This window comes from Gymnoscopelus braueri (assembly GCF_963280865.1).
Source record: "Gymnoscopelus braueri genome assembly, chromosome: 24".
Taxonomy (NCBI): domain Eukaryota; kingdom Metazoa; phylum Chordata; class Actinopteri; order Myctophiformes; family Myctophidae; genus Gymnoscopelus; species Gymnoscopelus braueri.
This window is the reverse complement of record NC_137626.1, coordinates 21386348-21402233: the sequence shown is the minus strand read 5'-3', so window position 1 is coordinate 21402233 and position 15886 is coordinate 21386348. Positions and strand designations below refer to the sequence as shown.

The 15886-nt window shown below is 43.9% G+C and overlaps 1 protein-coding gene across 2 annotated transcripts in view; it reads left to right on the top strand.

Annotated features, from left to right (window-relative positions):
* Positions 1-15886, top strand: part of dgkza (diacylglycerol kinase, zeta a) — a 90499-nt gene that overhangs the window by 34718 nt on the left and 39895 nt on the right. For both annotated transcript variants that reach the window (XM_080422680.1, XM_080422679.1), the window contains 4 exons: positions 1118-1184; positions 11360-11400; positions 12115-12257; positions 12895-12984. In XM_080422680.1, the coding sequence (XP_080278806.1) occupies positions 1118-1184; positions 11360-11400; positions 12115-12257; positions 12895-12984 (341 nt within the window). The remainder of the gene's footprint in view (positions 1-1117; positions 1185-11359; positions 11401-12114; positions 12258-12894; positions 12985-15886) is intronic.

The following is a 15886-nucleotide window of genomic DNA, read 5'->3' as shown; positions in this document are numbered from 1 at the left end:
AGGCGAGAGTGAGAGAGGGATGGGTGCAGAGAGAGAGAGAGAGGAGCCAAACAATGGAACTGGGTTGCTTTTCAACACATAGATAAATATGTCGCCTGTCTTAATTCATCTCCCACGAAAGCAAAATATGGAAATATTCAAATGGGGAAGGGAGGTGTCGTGGGGGGGGGGGGGTTGAAATGTTAGTGGATTAGTTGGCTTTGTGATGAAGAAGAGCCGAATAAATGCGGAACGCATAGTTAAGATGAGCACGAGCGCTTTTCAAAACACCACTCCAGGAGTCAGACGCTCCAGTAGTGTGTGCTTGACAGCGTTTCACAGCCAAGTGCTACTTCGGCTGTCTGCCACCGAGTGGCTTCACTGGAGCATTTTTCCTGAGGGTGCGCGAGTGCCTTGCTCATGGGTGCGTCACATGTCTCATGAGTCATGAATACAGATGTTAAGCTGTAGTCGCATGTAAGCGCCCAGACTGGAGACTCAACTTACCGGTTTTAGGCAGGGGTCTTCAACAGGGGGTCCGGGACCCCTAGGGGGTGTCCTCAGAGTTACTACTTGGGGGGGCCGCCAAATCGTTTTTCTTTTTACATTAACCACTTGAACCCTAGCGTCCCTATTCTGGGGGGAACATTGGCAGATCTACAAGCTCACAACGCCTCGCAGCGTGAGCATGTAGATCGGTTATTTTCGTCCAAAAGGTTTGGTGTAGGGGAGAAAAAGAGCAGACCAAGTACAGAGCCAAATGCACATTAGTCTGAATCCAACATATAAATAGAAAATATCATGTGTAAACATTAATTTACGCAACACTGAAGATGTCAAACAAGTCTACCTGTATGCAACTATCTAAGAAATCTATGAAAAAGTTTAATCTGCAACACAATTTTTAATACAATATGTAATGGTGGTCCCTGCTTCATCTCACTCTCAGCTAAGGGGTCCTTGGCCTCAAAAACGTTGAAGACACCTGGTTTTAGGAAAAACGGGAAAAATGCTAAGCGAGAGTGCGTTTACTTGTGGTCATTTAATATCATCCTGCTGCACTTAGGGAAGCTGAATTGGTGTTCCTGCTGTATATATTGTGGAGTAACTCAATGTGATTGGTCCATCTGTCACTCAGGAGGAAGCGGACAAACCAAAGATCCTGTCCTCGCAGCGACTGTCTCCCAAATGGTGCTTCCTGGACTGTAAGTAGAACCCTCACGCCCTGAACATCTCACAACTCTCAGAACCACTGCACCTGTGCTGTCATTTCTCTCAATGCTGTTGATGAGGTCCCGTTTTCCCTCCCTCGCTGTCATTCTAAACCTGCTAAACAGCGTTGCCATGTCCACTTATTATACTGTAGCGACTTAGGGCTTGTTTTTCTGTAAAGTTGCTTGTAAATATTGGTAGTAAAATGTTGTTCAAACCAGTGGTTCTCAAACATTTTGTCCAGCAGGATCCCCCAATTAATATGTAATTGTCCACATATCGCCATCTGAAAATATTTTGTGCCAGGGACCCCAGTACTAGATTTGTGTTGTTAAAATGTTTTGAAAATATTTCAAATGTTTCACTTTTTCCCAAGATTTTCTTTGAAAATAGCAGATCTACAAGCTCACAACTAGTCGCATTGCGATGCGTTGTGAGCTTGTATGTAGATTATTATTATTATTTTCAAATAGCCAACGTGTTTAAAGTGCTCATGTGTTAGTGTTAGTCACTTCTTTTGGGCTTGTTCTCTCGCAAAATCTGGCAACACTGCTGCTAAACTTTGATTCGCACAGGTCAACAGGTTACATTCAAGGTCGAGGTCAAAATTGAGAATGGATGGGTGGAATTTCATGAAAGTTGGTGGGCGTGATCAATAGGCCGCCGCAAAGACATGATTCCGTTTTGGGTCTCAGCGGTTCACGGTTACAGTTGAGAGACATAGAACAAGAGGTGTTGGTGTGGGCAGGCTTTGTACCCCCAGGTGCACTTAAACCCTAAGTACTGTACAGTTGACTAGGGTCCCCCAGGGCTCTATAGTTCGTCCTATCTTTTTTTTCCTCTACATCTAATCCCTTCGCGGGAAAATAGTGGATCTAGGGTTACAACACGTTGCGAAGCGCTGTGAGTGTGTAGATTCGCTATTTTCGTTGAACTCCAGAATAGGGTTCATGTGGTTGATGCAATTATGGCAAGTTACATACAGATGCATTACTCAGACGTAGAGTGACAGGTAGTTGATGAACACATGTCCAGACAGTGTATTTGAGCCAAGTCGGCACTCAACATGACCTGTAATTCTGCTTGGGGCGACCCCCATAGCCGAATAGTTAGGGCATATACTATACCACATGGGCCCAAAATGCCTTCCAAAGTGACAAAGTGCCCGGCGTGTCCCTGGTTCAATTCCTGGCCAGTTCGCTGTGTGTGTCATTTCTCTGCTCTCTGTTCGCCTTTCCTGTCTGTCTCTGTCTCTCTCTCTCTCACTGTTGCTATCGAAATAAAGAAGAAATGCAAAAACAATTATCCCTGTTCTAACTGCTATGATTCAAATGCAATTTTCAATTTGGCCAAAATCTATTCCAGGGTCAGTGTAACCTGTCATTGTAACCCACACATGTCATCCTGTCTGTCTCCCACTCTCATTCTGGGACATACAATTGTTCATCATAGTTCGGTTCTCCACCTCTCATTGACAGGAACATCGTCAAATTCCCCAAACAGCCCTTTTCTCTCTCCCTGTTACATCTCTCTTTCTCTCTCTCTCTCTCTCTCTCTCTCTCTCTCTCTCTCTCTCTCTCTCTCTCTCTCTCTCTCTCTCTCTGTGTTTTCCCCTCTTTCTACCGAGCTTCTTAGTTTTTTTTCCCCTTGTGGTGCAAAGCTCTTTCCCCAGCATTCATCATCTTTGTAGGACACACACACACTCACACACACACAAGTTTGCATGCGTGTGAAAGTGTATACTGTATATACGCAGACATCTACGCTCACTTTTCCTCAAATCCCTTTGAACTCGAGTCAGTTCAAAGTCCCCTGCTTTTTAAAAGCTGAGTATATTTGGTCGTATGTTGGTGTTGCGTACCAAAAATAGCCGATCTACAAACTTACAGTTGGTCACGTTGCACCGCGTTGTGAGCTTGGGGGATCTGCTATGTCATTTGTTCCTTATTAAGCCTATAACTCTTGAGGAGCGAGTCGCTTCGAGTCAACAAATGATTCCGTCTCTCTCTCCACCGCAGCTGGTGTCCAGGGGCTGGTAAATTGAGTGGTGTCTTCCTTTAAAGTGTTGCTGTCTCCCTTGTTAAGGAGGAAATGATCTGTGACCGTCTGTCTAATTGACTTGGGTCAAAGTGGGTGTGATCGCTTGCTAATGGGATTAGCCTGCAACCACTGTTAGCGTCTGGAGAGAATCAATGAAACCGCTGCTTTGGAGAGCTGCAGCGCCAGGCGCTTCCCGTGCTCGCTCGCTTATTTCTCTCTGTCTCTCTCTCTGCCCTTTCAAGCTCACTCGTCCTTTGTAGATGGCTGCATCTCTCTCTCTCTCTCTATCTCTCTCTCTCTCTCTCTCTCTCTCTCTCTCTCTCTCCTCTCTCTATCTCTCAACCTCTCGCTGTCTCAGCGCAATTATATTCCAGTTCGCTCTCCCGACTTCTCGTTTGCTCGCTCTCCCTCTGTTTTTCTCTCTCTACTTCTGTTCCAATTAATTCGAATTTCTCCCTCTTAACCCATTAAGACCTGGAACGCATCTGTGTCATTTTTAGATTTCTTTGGCTTTTCAAAAATAGCAGATGAACAAGCTCATAGCGCGCCACCGAGTGCTGCGCTATGAGCTTGTAGATCTGCTATTTTAGAAAAATCGTGAAAATGTTTGCCAATCTTTGAATATTTTTTTTTACTCAAATCTTTGCTTCTGGGGGGTCCCTGGAACAACATATTTTGAGATGGTGGTCCGCGGCAAAATACATGTCATTTTCAATGGTCCTTGACATGAAAACCACTGATATTATAGCAACAACACGTTTTTTCTTAGGATTTTTGTTTAACATTTTTCAAAAAATTGCAGATCTACAAGCTCATAGCTATGAGCTTGTATATCTGCTATTTTTGAATAGCCGAAAGAAATCTAAAAATGACAGAAATGCGTCCCCGGATTGAATGGGTTAATTCACTTTCTCTTCCTCTCTCTCTCTCTCTCTCTCTGTTTCCCTCCACCTATCTCTTCCAGTCAACCGTGTCTCTCTCTCTCTGTCTCTGTTATTTTCTATGCTAGTTTCTTCTCTTCTCTTCTTCTCTGTTTGTATGCACAGCAGTTCTGTGTACCAAGATCAGTACGGTGCAGATGGTGCACATAATGATTGACAGTCTTTACGGAGGATTGGATGTCCTTTCCCTGTCACAACGGCTCACGAAAGTTGCTGCTGTGTTTTGCACATGGCTGCACTTCACCCAGGAGATATGGAATGTCTTTCCATAGCGACGCAAATGTGTAGATCTGCTATTTTCGGCTCGCGGCTCCCGCCGTTCGACTAATTATAATTCAGGCTCTTTCTCTCACTCTTTGTTCAGATCTGTGATACTTATTGTCACGATGTGCCATCAATGTTTTGCACATTCAACAGAATATAAAGTGGTTCTAATAAAGTTCCACTTTGAAATAATTAATCACAATGAGTTATGTGTTGTATCTGTTCCATTGATGTATTTCTCTCTCTTGGTTTCTCTCGCTATATTTACCCCTTTATCTCTCTCTTTCTCTCTGTCTTCCTCTATTGCTCTCACCATTGCTCGCTCTCTCTCTCTCTCTCTCTCTCTCTCTCTCTCTCTCTCTCTCTCTCTCTCTCTCTCTCTCTCTCTCTCTCTCTCTCTCTCTCTCTCTCTCTCTCTCTCTCTCTCTCTCTCTCATTAATCAGAGCTGTTTTCATCTTGCCTCAGCCCTACAGCTCTGCTCTGTTCCACTGGGGCACTAGTCAAACATAGGAGTTTTTTGTGCACTTGCAGGCACACGCGTGCACGTGTGTACATGAATGGCAGAGGGCGAGAGAGAGAGGGAGAGAGAGAGATACATACAAGTTATACCGGGGAGAGAGAAAAGGTCTGTTTTGGGAATTCGACAATGTTCCTGTCAATGAGATGTTGTATCACTGAAGGCGTGTCTTATTTTAGCGATGACCTGATCCATGCACAGGCGACACGCTGACTCATTTACATGTATCGGCTCCCCCGCCTTAACCCATGAAGACCTGAGGCCGATTCTACAAAATGCCTTCTAAAGGGTCGTTCACACTGAGCACTATAACTATGAATATAACTACAAAACAAGACCAGGAGACCTGGTTCTGCCAGACCCAGAATGAAGCTGATGAGCTTTACTTAATTACATACTTGTGACATAATAATGATGTCATGAATAGTTCGTGGCGAAAGGGGACGAAAGGGGGACAGACTTTTTTTTGGCTGGGGCCGGAGGACAAAGTGACAGACTTTTTTTTGGCTGGGGCCGGAGGACAAAGTGACCATGCCCATGTATGGACGAAACAGGTACAAAGCCTCATGTAAGCCCGACCCCTTGGGTCTGGCAAAAAGTTCACACCAACTATAAAAAAAAAAAATACAACGGTGAACATATAGTTATAATTATTGTTATAGTGCTCAGTGTGAACGGCCCTTAAATCAGTAGTTCTCACACTTTCGAAGTTTTGCAAAAATGCAAAAAAAAAATAGCAGATGTACAAGCTCGCAGCGCGGCATGAGCTGTGAGCTTGTACATCTTAGAATAGCCGACGCTAAAATCTAAAATGACAAGGATGCTTCCCCGGTTTTAACGGGTTAAAGCCAGAATATCTCCAAAGCTGTCGTGGTTGTCTTCTCTCTTTTGACACGAGGCCATCCATCACCGCGGCCGGTCGTTCATCAACAACACCTGGTGCGTCCAAACGAGCTCGCTCAACGCATTCCTGTCAACCGAACGTACCCGCCCGTCTGGTCTCTTTTCCTTCTCAGCACACATAGCAAATATAACGGATGGAAAATGCACTGTATACGTTCAATTCAATTTAATTCAATTTTATTAAAGTGTCACAACAAGTTGTCTCAAGACACTTTACACGTAGAGCAGAGACCTGACATTGGCCCACCCTGAGCAAGCAATTTTGCGACAGTGGCAACGAAAAACTCCCCCTTAACTGGAAGAAACGTCAGGCAGACCCAGGCTCTAGGCTGGGCGGCCATCTGCCTCGGCCGTGTCCGGGGGGAAAGAAGAGAGAGAAAGAGAGATAGAGGGAGAGACAGAGAGGGAGATACAAGTAGTAGCAATAACAATAATAGTAAATATAATAGTTAAAGATAGTATATAATAATATGATATAATACAACAATAATGTTATATAGTATATAGTGGTATAGTATAAGAATGTTAAGATATACAGTATAGTATGATATAGTAGCAATCCACAGTCGTGCTCCATGGAGAGGCCCGGTCCGCAGTCACACTCTTGATCTGCAGCTGGGGGTCTGTAATACGTTGTTATTAACCACATGGACATTAGCGATCTACAAGCTCACAAAGTGTATACAGTACATACTGTAGGGTTTAAGACAAGTGGTTACTGAATACTCATTGTCAAGGAAGTAGGAGCCATGCCATGAAGCGAAGTGATCACACTGACAGAGCTTTGTGTTAATGCCACAACTCTAGTCCCGCACAACTTGTAGGAGTGGCTTTTATGTACTTCGTTGGCCCGGGGTGCCCCTGGGGTCTATACTTGGTCCCCTTCCCTTTTTCCCTGCTACACTAAAACTCTTTGCCGAAAATAGCTATCTTCGGGCAACCAAGTATAATTCATGCATAACATTCATGCTCTTTATGCCTTTTACTTCACTTTGACTTCATCTGCTATTTTCAGTGACGTTTTCCTATTATGACATTCACAGAATGGGGTCATCCCTATGTTCCCCGTGTTATATGTTCCCCACTTACGTTAGGGTTTAGGGTTAGGGTTAGGTAAGCGGGGAACATAGAACCCCCTAGAATAGAGATGCTGGGGTTCATTTGGTTAATTACTTTACTGCTCTGTGTTCTCTATATTGATCGTTGGCCACCGTGGTCAGTGCTATCTAGCAAAAACAAATGATTTGCTTCTTCCGACCTTCCCCGTCTGCCTTCATGCTCGCTGGTCTTCAATCAGCAATTCTTTATTTCAATCCCTTGTGTTTACATTTTTATTTTTCAGATATCAGTGGGATCAGTTTATCGGCCTGCATGCCTGATTTCACGTTCGCTGCCTGATCCAAAATAGATGATTTAAAAGTTGTTTACTAAAAGAAAATAAGATTGCTTTCCCACGCAACGTCGTCCCCAACAGGATCCCTCGCCCCAAAACCCTGCGACTTATTTGCCGCAGCTCAGCTTCTGTATGTTACGGGCCGCGGAAAATAATTTAAATACGAAATAATGCTCACATGTTGCAAAGCTTTACATGTGGAAAAGAGAAGCTTATCCTCACATTTAAAGCTGCGCTATGTAACTTTCCTCTTCTACCCAAGATGTGAACCCGGTTTCCTGTGCAAGTGCTGACATTTTTACCATTGAGCTAATAGAGCCATACCTGTTTGCTCAGGGGATGAATTGAATCTCGACCATCAGGTCAAAATCTGTGTCAGATCCTGTGTGAGACATGACATTTGACACAATCTAAACGTCTCAAGAAGAGCAGGGACACAATACAACTACCCCAATTGTATAAATTATATTGTATTAAGAATCAAGAAGGTTTTATTTGTCAATCGGGTGGGGGGATGGGGGGGTTGGTATCAGGTTTATAGAATAGAATAGTTTATAGTAAGGTGTGTACATCTACATCTATATAGAAGGTATGCATACGTATCTATACATGCGTCTGGGTGTGTTTGTAGTCTGTTGCTTCCGGCGTGTGGTAATGCCGTGTATGTGATTGAGTTTAATTCCCTCAGGTGGTACGAGCGAACATACTCCATATTCTAACGCGCATAGTACTGTACGTGTGAGAACCATATCCTGGTGGATTTCACCAGTTATTTCCATCGTAAAGCAAACACCGCTCACCTGGATGGAATCAGATTTTCCAACATTCTGTCCATATGAAAACACGGAGAGCTGCTCTGCATGGAGTGGTTTCGAGGTCCATCTTGGTCGCAGTTACAGTAGTCTCATATGACTCAGAGAGATTACAATCTCTCAGTCCTGCTTGTATTAATCATCGCTTGTCCATTTGATCGATTGGACATTTGCATGCCATTTGCTCAGGAGTGGGGATCAATGTGGTTTACTTTGGACTCGAGCCGTTTTCCAATTGTCCATTGTCCGTTCTCGTATTTCTGATCACCTTCCTCTGTGGCTCTGAAGAGGTGCCATTGTCACTGTTGTTTACTTAATTTTCCGCATAGTTTTCCCGCTGACCACAAAGTTGTGAATAGGAGATCAGATTAAGCCTGGTGTGTCCCATATAATCCTGTATCCAAGGTGTACTACAGTCATAGTGTAAATAATAACTTCCAATGCTAAAAGGCTTAAAAATAAAAAAGGGGGGGACAGGGGGACACGGTATAAACTAGAAAAGTAGATCTCTGGCAGGCCTGGTAGAGATGTGTTCTTTGTGGGGTGCAGCCGTCAGGACACAAGGAAGCTGTGGGGGAAATGGTTTGTACGACAGACAACAGTGCCAGTGATGATTAACTGTTTGCGTTTGTGGCAGTCCCTACGGGCAGAAGTGAAATTGGTTTTGGAGGTGCGCTCTGTAGAGAGGCCCTTCAACACGTGATTCCAATTTGGGTAAAGGATTGGATGTTTCATCCTATCCTATCCTATTATATATTAAGGAAACCTCAGTCAGTCAGTCAGTCAGTCAGTCTGCATATGGTTTGGCTGCGCACATCTTCGGGTATGGAAATAGGCCTCGGCCACAAATTTGTGAAATAAATTATATGAAACTAAATTATATATATATATATATATTAGATTGATCAAGAAAAAACATCACATGGATGCACATGGGACGTATCATCATAGTCAGGGGATATTAGCAGAATATTTTCCAATCTTGGAATAAATTCCTTACCAAAAAAAATCTTCGCCAATGTGTTTGTAAAGGTGTCTAGTAACACATCTCACAAAGACTGAAATGCAGTCCCCCTAGGAGAATTTTTGACAGCTCCTTAAAGTTGGGGTACCCACCATAACCGTGGTTAAAAAAAATCAAAAAAAAAAATCTAAATTTAATTCTGTTTTAAGTAGCATGTGAGGGGTCAAACTAGGGTGTTTTTATGATTCTGAATCCATTGCAAGCATTTGTTTTGCACCAAAACCACTCCTTGGGCTAAAAACGGCCATAGCCATCCTTTTCCAGGTATACTTTTTGTGTAAAAAGCCCATTGAGATTGGGCCGTTTTAGCCCAAGGAGTGGTTTTGGTGCAAAACAAATGCATGCAATGGATTCAGAATCATAAAAACACCCTAGTTTGACACCTCACATGCTACTTAAAACAGAATTAAATTTAGATTTTTTGGGGGATTTTTTTTAAACCAAGGTTATGGTGGGTACCCCAACTTTAAGGAGCTGTCAAAAATTCTCCTAGGGGGACTGCATTTCAGTCTTTTAGAGATGTGTTACTAGACACCTTTACAAACACATTGGTGAAGAATTTTTTTGGTAAGGAATTTATTCCAAGATTTTTTTAATATCCCCTGACTATCAGTGTTGTAGCCTGGGGTCATCGGGTGTTTCGGGTCTCGCAACATACAACATATACCCTCGCCCAGTTGACCCAGCTGGGGTTGATCAAGCCTCGACTTACGTCCCATTAGCTACCCACAGTCAGTCCTTTTAGGGAAAGACAGGGCCACTCAGTCCGGTTCTCCGGAACTACTCTGCCGGGACTGGTGAGAGGAGAGGCTCTGGCACGTGGAGGGACTAGGCTCTGTGGGTGGCCTCCTGGCCGGGCTCCTCCTTCGTCTTACCAGGTCCAGGACCTGAGCGTTGCACCAGACTCCCCCCATTCCAAACATTTCCTTCTAGCGTGATGGTTTCTTGGGCCGTGGTGGTACTGCAGGCTCCACTTGCGACTTGCTTGAATGGCCCTCCTAAAGGCCTCACCGTGGATTTGTTGGGCTTCTTCCTCACGGAAGACACAGGCTGGGGCGCTAACCCATACTGCTCCCGGATGCCGTCTACATTCTGGCTGTCAACCGTCTCTCCAGTGGTCATCAAACTATTCCTGGTTGTCACATTTTAGGGAAAGACAGGTCCGATGTTTATGTAGATTTTTATTTTATTAATGTGTCTGTTTTTCTTTCATGTTTATCAGCATCTTTTAATGTACTTAAATTCTATCATCTGATGACTATATTGAGACGGTGACTAAACTGACAAGTCTTTTTAAAGCTTAACCATCTAGACAGTGAGCTATACTGCTTTCTCTTTTCCTGCCTCTCTCCACTGTACAGTCTATATGCGCGATGCGAGAATGTGGTCTAGCCAACACCAACTCGGGACTCCTGAATCGCTGCCCTCCACACTCTCCTATCTTACATCAGGGTCTTGAGCTGTACAGTGTTAGCTAAAGGTGACTCTCCACCAAACTACTACTTCAGACTACATCAGACTACGTCAGACTGCAACAGACGGGTAGTCTGTTGGCAAAAGTTGGCATTTAGTTGCATTTACGTAGATACTCACATTGTTGTGCTAATGCCTTAGAGTGGCAGCACTGGCCTGAAAGCTCTTGCCATTGTTGCCAGGTCTGCTTATTCTAAGTGACTTTGGGCTCATTGTCGGGTCGATAGAGATCCCGACCCGACAGAACAACACTATCCGACGATAATTTGTCGGCAGTAGACGCTTTCCAACGCCTCCCAACACTTGAGTCGGCCCGAAATCGGTACGGTGGTGAGCTGCCTTAAGCTGTCGCGCCGCAGTGCATCTACGTAGGTGGTGAACTTCTTGCCTTTCCTGGCTTTGCCCTGGGATGGCTCCCATAGTGTCAGTTTGTTTGCCACTAGTTCCGGGTGCCCGACGCAGTGCCCTGCCAGCCTCATCCTTCTCTCTCTGACTTTGTCTGTGACCCGTGGTCGGTCCCCGTAGAGGACCACATTTCTGATGTGGTCCGTCCAGCGTCCATGTGACACCTAGTGCCATTCGTAGCATTCTTGTGCTCTTGAGCAGTACTGACTCCACTGTAGCTACGAACAGCCGCCTGTTCAGTCTAATGAACCAGAATGAGACATTGCACTACATATGTATTTTATTTTGCTTATAATATAATCTCTCTCTCTCTCTCTCTCTCTCTCTCTCTCTCTCTCTCTCTCTCTCTCTCTCTCTCTCTCTCTCTCTCTCTCTCTCTCTCTCTCTCTCTCTAGCTACAACAGCAGATCGCTTCTACAGGATAGACCGAGCACAGGTAAGGGTCTGTTTGGGTGTCAGAGTCGAATTAACACGGAGGATTGTACTGTGTACCTGCTAACATTATCAACCCCTGAGGGCTATTTGGTCATTACAGCATCCAATAACACTAAGGTAAAGAATAACCTACACGTACAGCTGGAGGAAGAATCAAGCATTTAGCTGCCAAGTTTAAAACTACACAAGGGAACTGGTAATAGCATAAAACACAGCAGTGTGTGTACCGGTAGTTTTAATTTGAATCCTGTGAACTAGCGGACAGAAATTATTATTTCCCCCACATTACAAGCAGGAATTGTGTGGATAGCAAAGTTTAGTGGAAATGGTTAAACAACACTCTTTTGCTTTGTAGCTGAAGTTGAAGCCAGCTCAACTTGGATTGTAACTTTGTAGATTTTGTAGCAGCTTACAAATGTCGGGTGTAGCTTTGGATCTGCCAGTGTGAACACAGCATTACAGAGCAGTACACAGGTAAGGCAGCTAATGACAAGAGGACATTGCTGTTTTAGGCTGAGTTTATACCTGTATGCGCACTATGCTGTCATCTGAGCCGTCAAAAGGCCACTCCCGCACTCCAGAGACAATTAGCAATTGATCTTCCTCTCTGCTTGTGGCATTCAAACCAACATTTCTAGAACTGTAATGGGAATTTTGTTAGCAGTGTATCTAATATCAGTGTATGTGTGTGCATGTATGTGTGCACGTTCATTAGGAGCATCTGAACTACGTGTCGGAGATCTCCCAGGAGGAGCTGTTCATCCTCGACCCCGAGCTGGTCGTCATGGCCACTGTGGGCACCTCCCCCTCCACCATGCCTGACTTGGTTAACCCCGCCTCCAGCCAGACGGACAGCAGGTAGTTTATAACCATCCAAACCCTATATGCATCATCGTATGACAAATAGTGCAAATTAGCCAATCTACAACTTCATAAAGCTTGGACTGTTGAATCACAGTACAAGTGCCGCGGTACTTTAGTTGCCGTCTGAGATGACTGGGTGTGCCGTATAAAATTTAGAACAAAAAAGAACGAAAGCAAGCCCACAATATAACCTGCCAGGAATGCATGTCCACCAATACTAACTTTAAATCAACATAAGTGTTAGTTTTGTGCTTCTAAATCATTCCAGTGTGTTTGTGTCAAAGTATTCCGTGCTGTTTGTTGGTGTTTCATAGTGCGGCACTCTTTGCCGCGCTATGAGCTTCTATATCTGCTATTTTTGAATAGCCAAAGTATAAAATAATGGTTATAGCTATAAATCTAAAATGACACAGATGCGTTCCCGGATTGAATAAAGTGGACGATGCGTTTAAAAATACTTGTGAACTTTTCATCTGCTGCACATAACACTCGATATATAAATACATATTTGTGAGTCACCTCGAAAAGGGGCTGTAGATCTGCTACTTTTGGTGCACAACAGCACGCAATCTGGCTTTAGGTGTTATTAAATCTTTGTGTTTGTGGGTGTGTTTTGTTTAATTATCTTTAGGAAAAGTCCCTCCCATCAGCCCACAGGTCAAGGCTTCGTTTTCCCCCCTCCCTCCTCTTCCTCGCCCCCATCTTCGCCCACTGCTCCCAGGTACACACACACACACACACACACACACACACACACACACACACACACACACACACACACACACACACACACACACACACCATTACATAACAGAGACACGCGTACAGTACATGTGCCATGTGCACCCACAGAGCGACAAATATAAATGTTACGTACTCTTGACAGATTTATCATGACATGAAATAACTCTACACTTCATTTAGTATGTTAACCCTTTAAGACCGGGAACGTATCTGTGTCATTTTTAGATTTCTTTGGATATTCAAAAATAGCAGATATACAAGCCCATAGTGCGGCACCGAGTGCCGCGCTATGAGCTTGTAGGTCTGGTATTTTAGAAAAAGTGAGATTTTTTTTGCAAATCTTTGAATATTTGAGCATTGAACATTTGCAACTCAAATCTTTGCCTCTGGGGGTCCCTGGAACAAAATATTTTACAAAAATATGTATTCAAAGATTTGCAAAAAGGTTCACGAATAGCAGATCTACAAGCTCATAGCGCGGCTATGAGCTTGTGGATCTGCTATTTTTGAATAGCCAAAGAAATCTAAAATGACACATATGCTTTCCTGGTCTTAATGGATTAATCTCTTACCAAAGTTAAGACGGTGTGTGTGTGTGTGTGTGTGTGCTTGTGTACTTGGCGTACAATGGGTGTGTGTGCGTGTGCGTGTGCGCACGCGACGTGTGAGAAAGACTGAGAGAAAGCTGAATGTAATAAGTGGTGTGTATATTATGAATATGTTGAGAAGAGTATGACTGTGTTTGTGTGAGACGGTGTGTGTGTGTGTGTGTGCGTATGTGTATTCAGCAGAATGGAAATGTCTTTAATTAGCTGTGCTTGGAGGTGTGTGTACTTGCATCATGCATGTGTGTGCTCTACAGTGCTTACGGGTTTTGCTGTTGCATATAGCTCCCTTTCTATGTGTCAGTGTGGCAAAAACCAATCACACACACACACACACACACACACACACACACACACACACACACACACACACACACACACACACACACACACACACACACACACACACACACACACACACATGCATGCAGACTGGTGTTACAGAAGCTGCAACATTATGTGGAGTTTGCTTGGGATTAGGCTAAGCTCCGAGTGTGTGCATTTGTGCCCATGTATGTGTGTGTGGATAAGCAGTCTTTCATGTTCTCCTCCACCATTCAAACATAAGTTCCTATAAAGGGAGAGAGAGTGGAGCGTGTGTGGGGGAGGGGTATTATTACGTTTTGATTCTCAAAGTTTTAATTTCAAGGACCCCAAGTTTGACATGCTTTTTTTCTCTGCTTTTTTTTTTTGACAAAATGTTTATCTCTAGGACCCCAATGTACACTCTAAAATCCTCAGTGTTAATTTAACTCTGAGAGTGTACACATGGAACCACATTATTTTGTTCAATCTCAATGGTTACAGACCCATTCGGGTCTGTAACCATTTGGACCTCTGGTTGTCCCCAGACCAGACATTGAGAAACAACGCTTTGAATTATTAATGATAGAATTGGGCATTGGGCAACACTGTTGTCAGTGGGAACTATGTGCAGGGGTGCACATAACTTTTTAGGTCTAGTACTCAGAAGAGCACCTGGAGATGTGACTTGGTGCGCACAAAATAAATGGTCCCGTGCCATTTTGTCGGGGGTGGGGGGAATTCAGCACGGTGCCCACCAGACAGTTTTGTCAACGGGGGGGGGGGGGGGGGGGGCTGCACGATTTTCGCCGTTTCTTTTTCTCTCACGCCGTTTGGTGAAGCCCCCAAGGTTGGTGCCCTGTGCTGCGCTGTTTTTATCCGTCAGATTGGGACGTTCACGGCATATTTTTGCACCATTACAGTGCGTTCATCATCGGTGACGAGTGCCTCTAACAGCCGCTGCTGGCTGCGTGCACGCAGCGAGGCAATGCGAGGCGATGCGAGACACGAGTGGCTGAGATGCGAGTGGCTTCAGGAAGTAAATTCCTAGCCTCGATCTCCAGGCTTTTATTTTTTATTTTTGCTAAAAAATAAAAGCTTGGAAATTCCTGTCCCAGCTGTTGGTACGCAAAAGCGCCTCGCGTCGTCTGATGTGCCACACATTATTTATTTTGGGTGCGCATGGCGTCATTATTCTGACGTCGGTAGCCTACTTTGACAGGAAAATAATTCATAAAATATTACAAATTATTCAGGGTTTGACTTCCTTGGCAGTAAGCCAAGGACGTTTGGTGCTGATCGGTGCAGTGGACAGACATGACAAACATCTGTGGACATACATAGTGTACACTATCGGTTATTTTCTTAGCCATTACTCGAATAATCAAGATGGAGTTTTTTTTTATAATTAGTTTTTTTTATTTGTGAATAAATCATCAAATTTACGTGGAAAATCCATTAGTCTGATTAACCACTTAAGACCTATTTAATACTTCGTCATACATTCTACAAGCTCACAACACGTCGCATGGTGACGGGTTGAGCTTGAAGATTAGCATTATTTTAATACATTTTGAAAGGAAATGCAAAATTATATTCCCCCCGCAATGGATATTTTTGGGCGGTGAAACCGCCCCTATATGTGAGGTTTGGATATTTGCACCCCCCAATCCTGCGCTGTGATTGGCCACCAGTGTACCCCCCTAACCCTGCACCGTGATTGGCCAATCACAGTCTATTCAGGACTGTGATTGGCTAGTGAAACATGACAATTGTGCATAGCCCTATAAATAGGACTATGCACTTAAAAAAAACACATTTATGTTTTTTTTTAAGTTAGGGGTGTTGGTCCACAATATTACTTTTCTTTAAGTGAACTTCCATCACTGTGATGACCACTGTGACCACACCGCCCACTTCACACTGGGTGTGATTTTTTTATTACAATCGATTATCAATTTAGTCTATTAA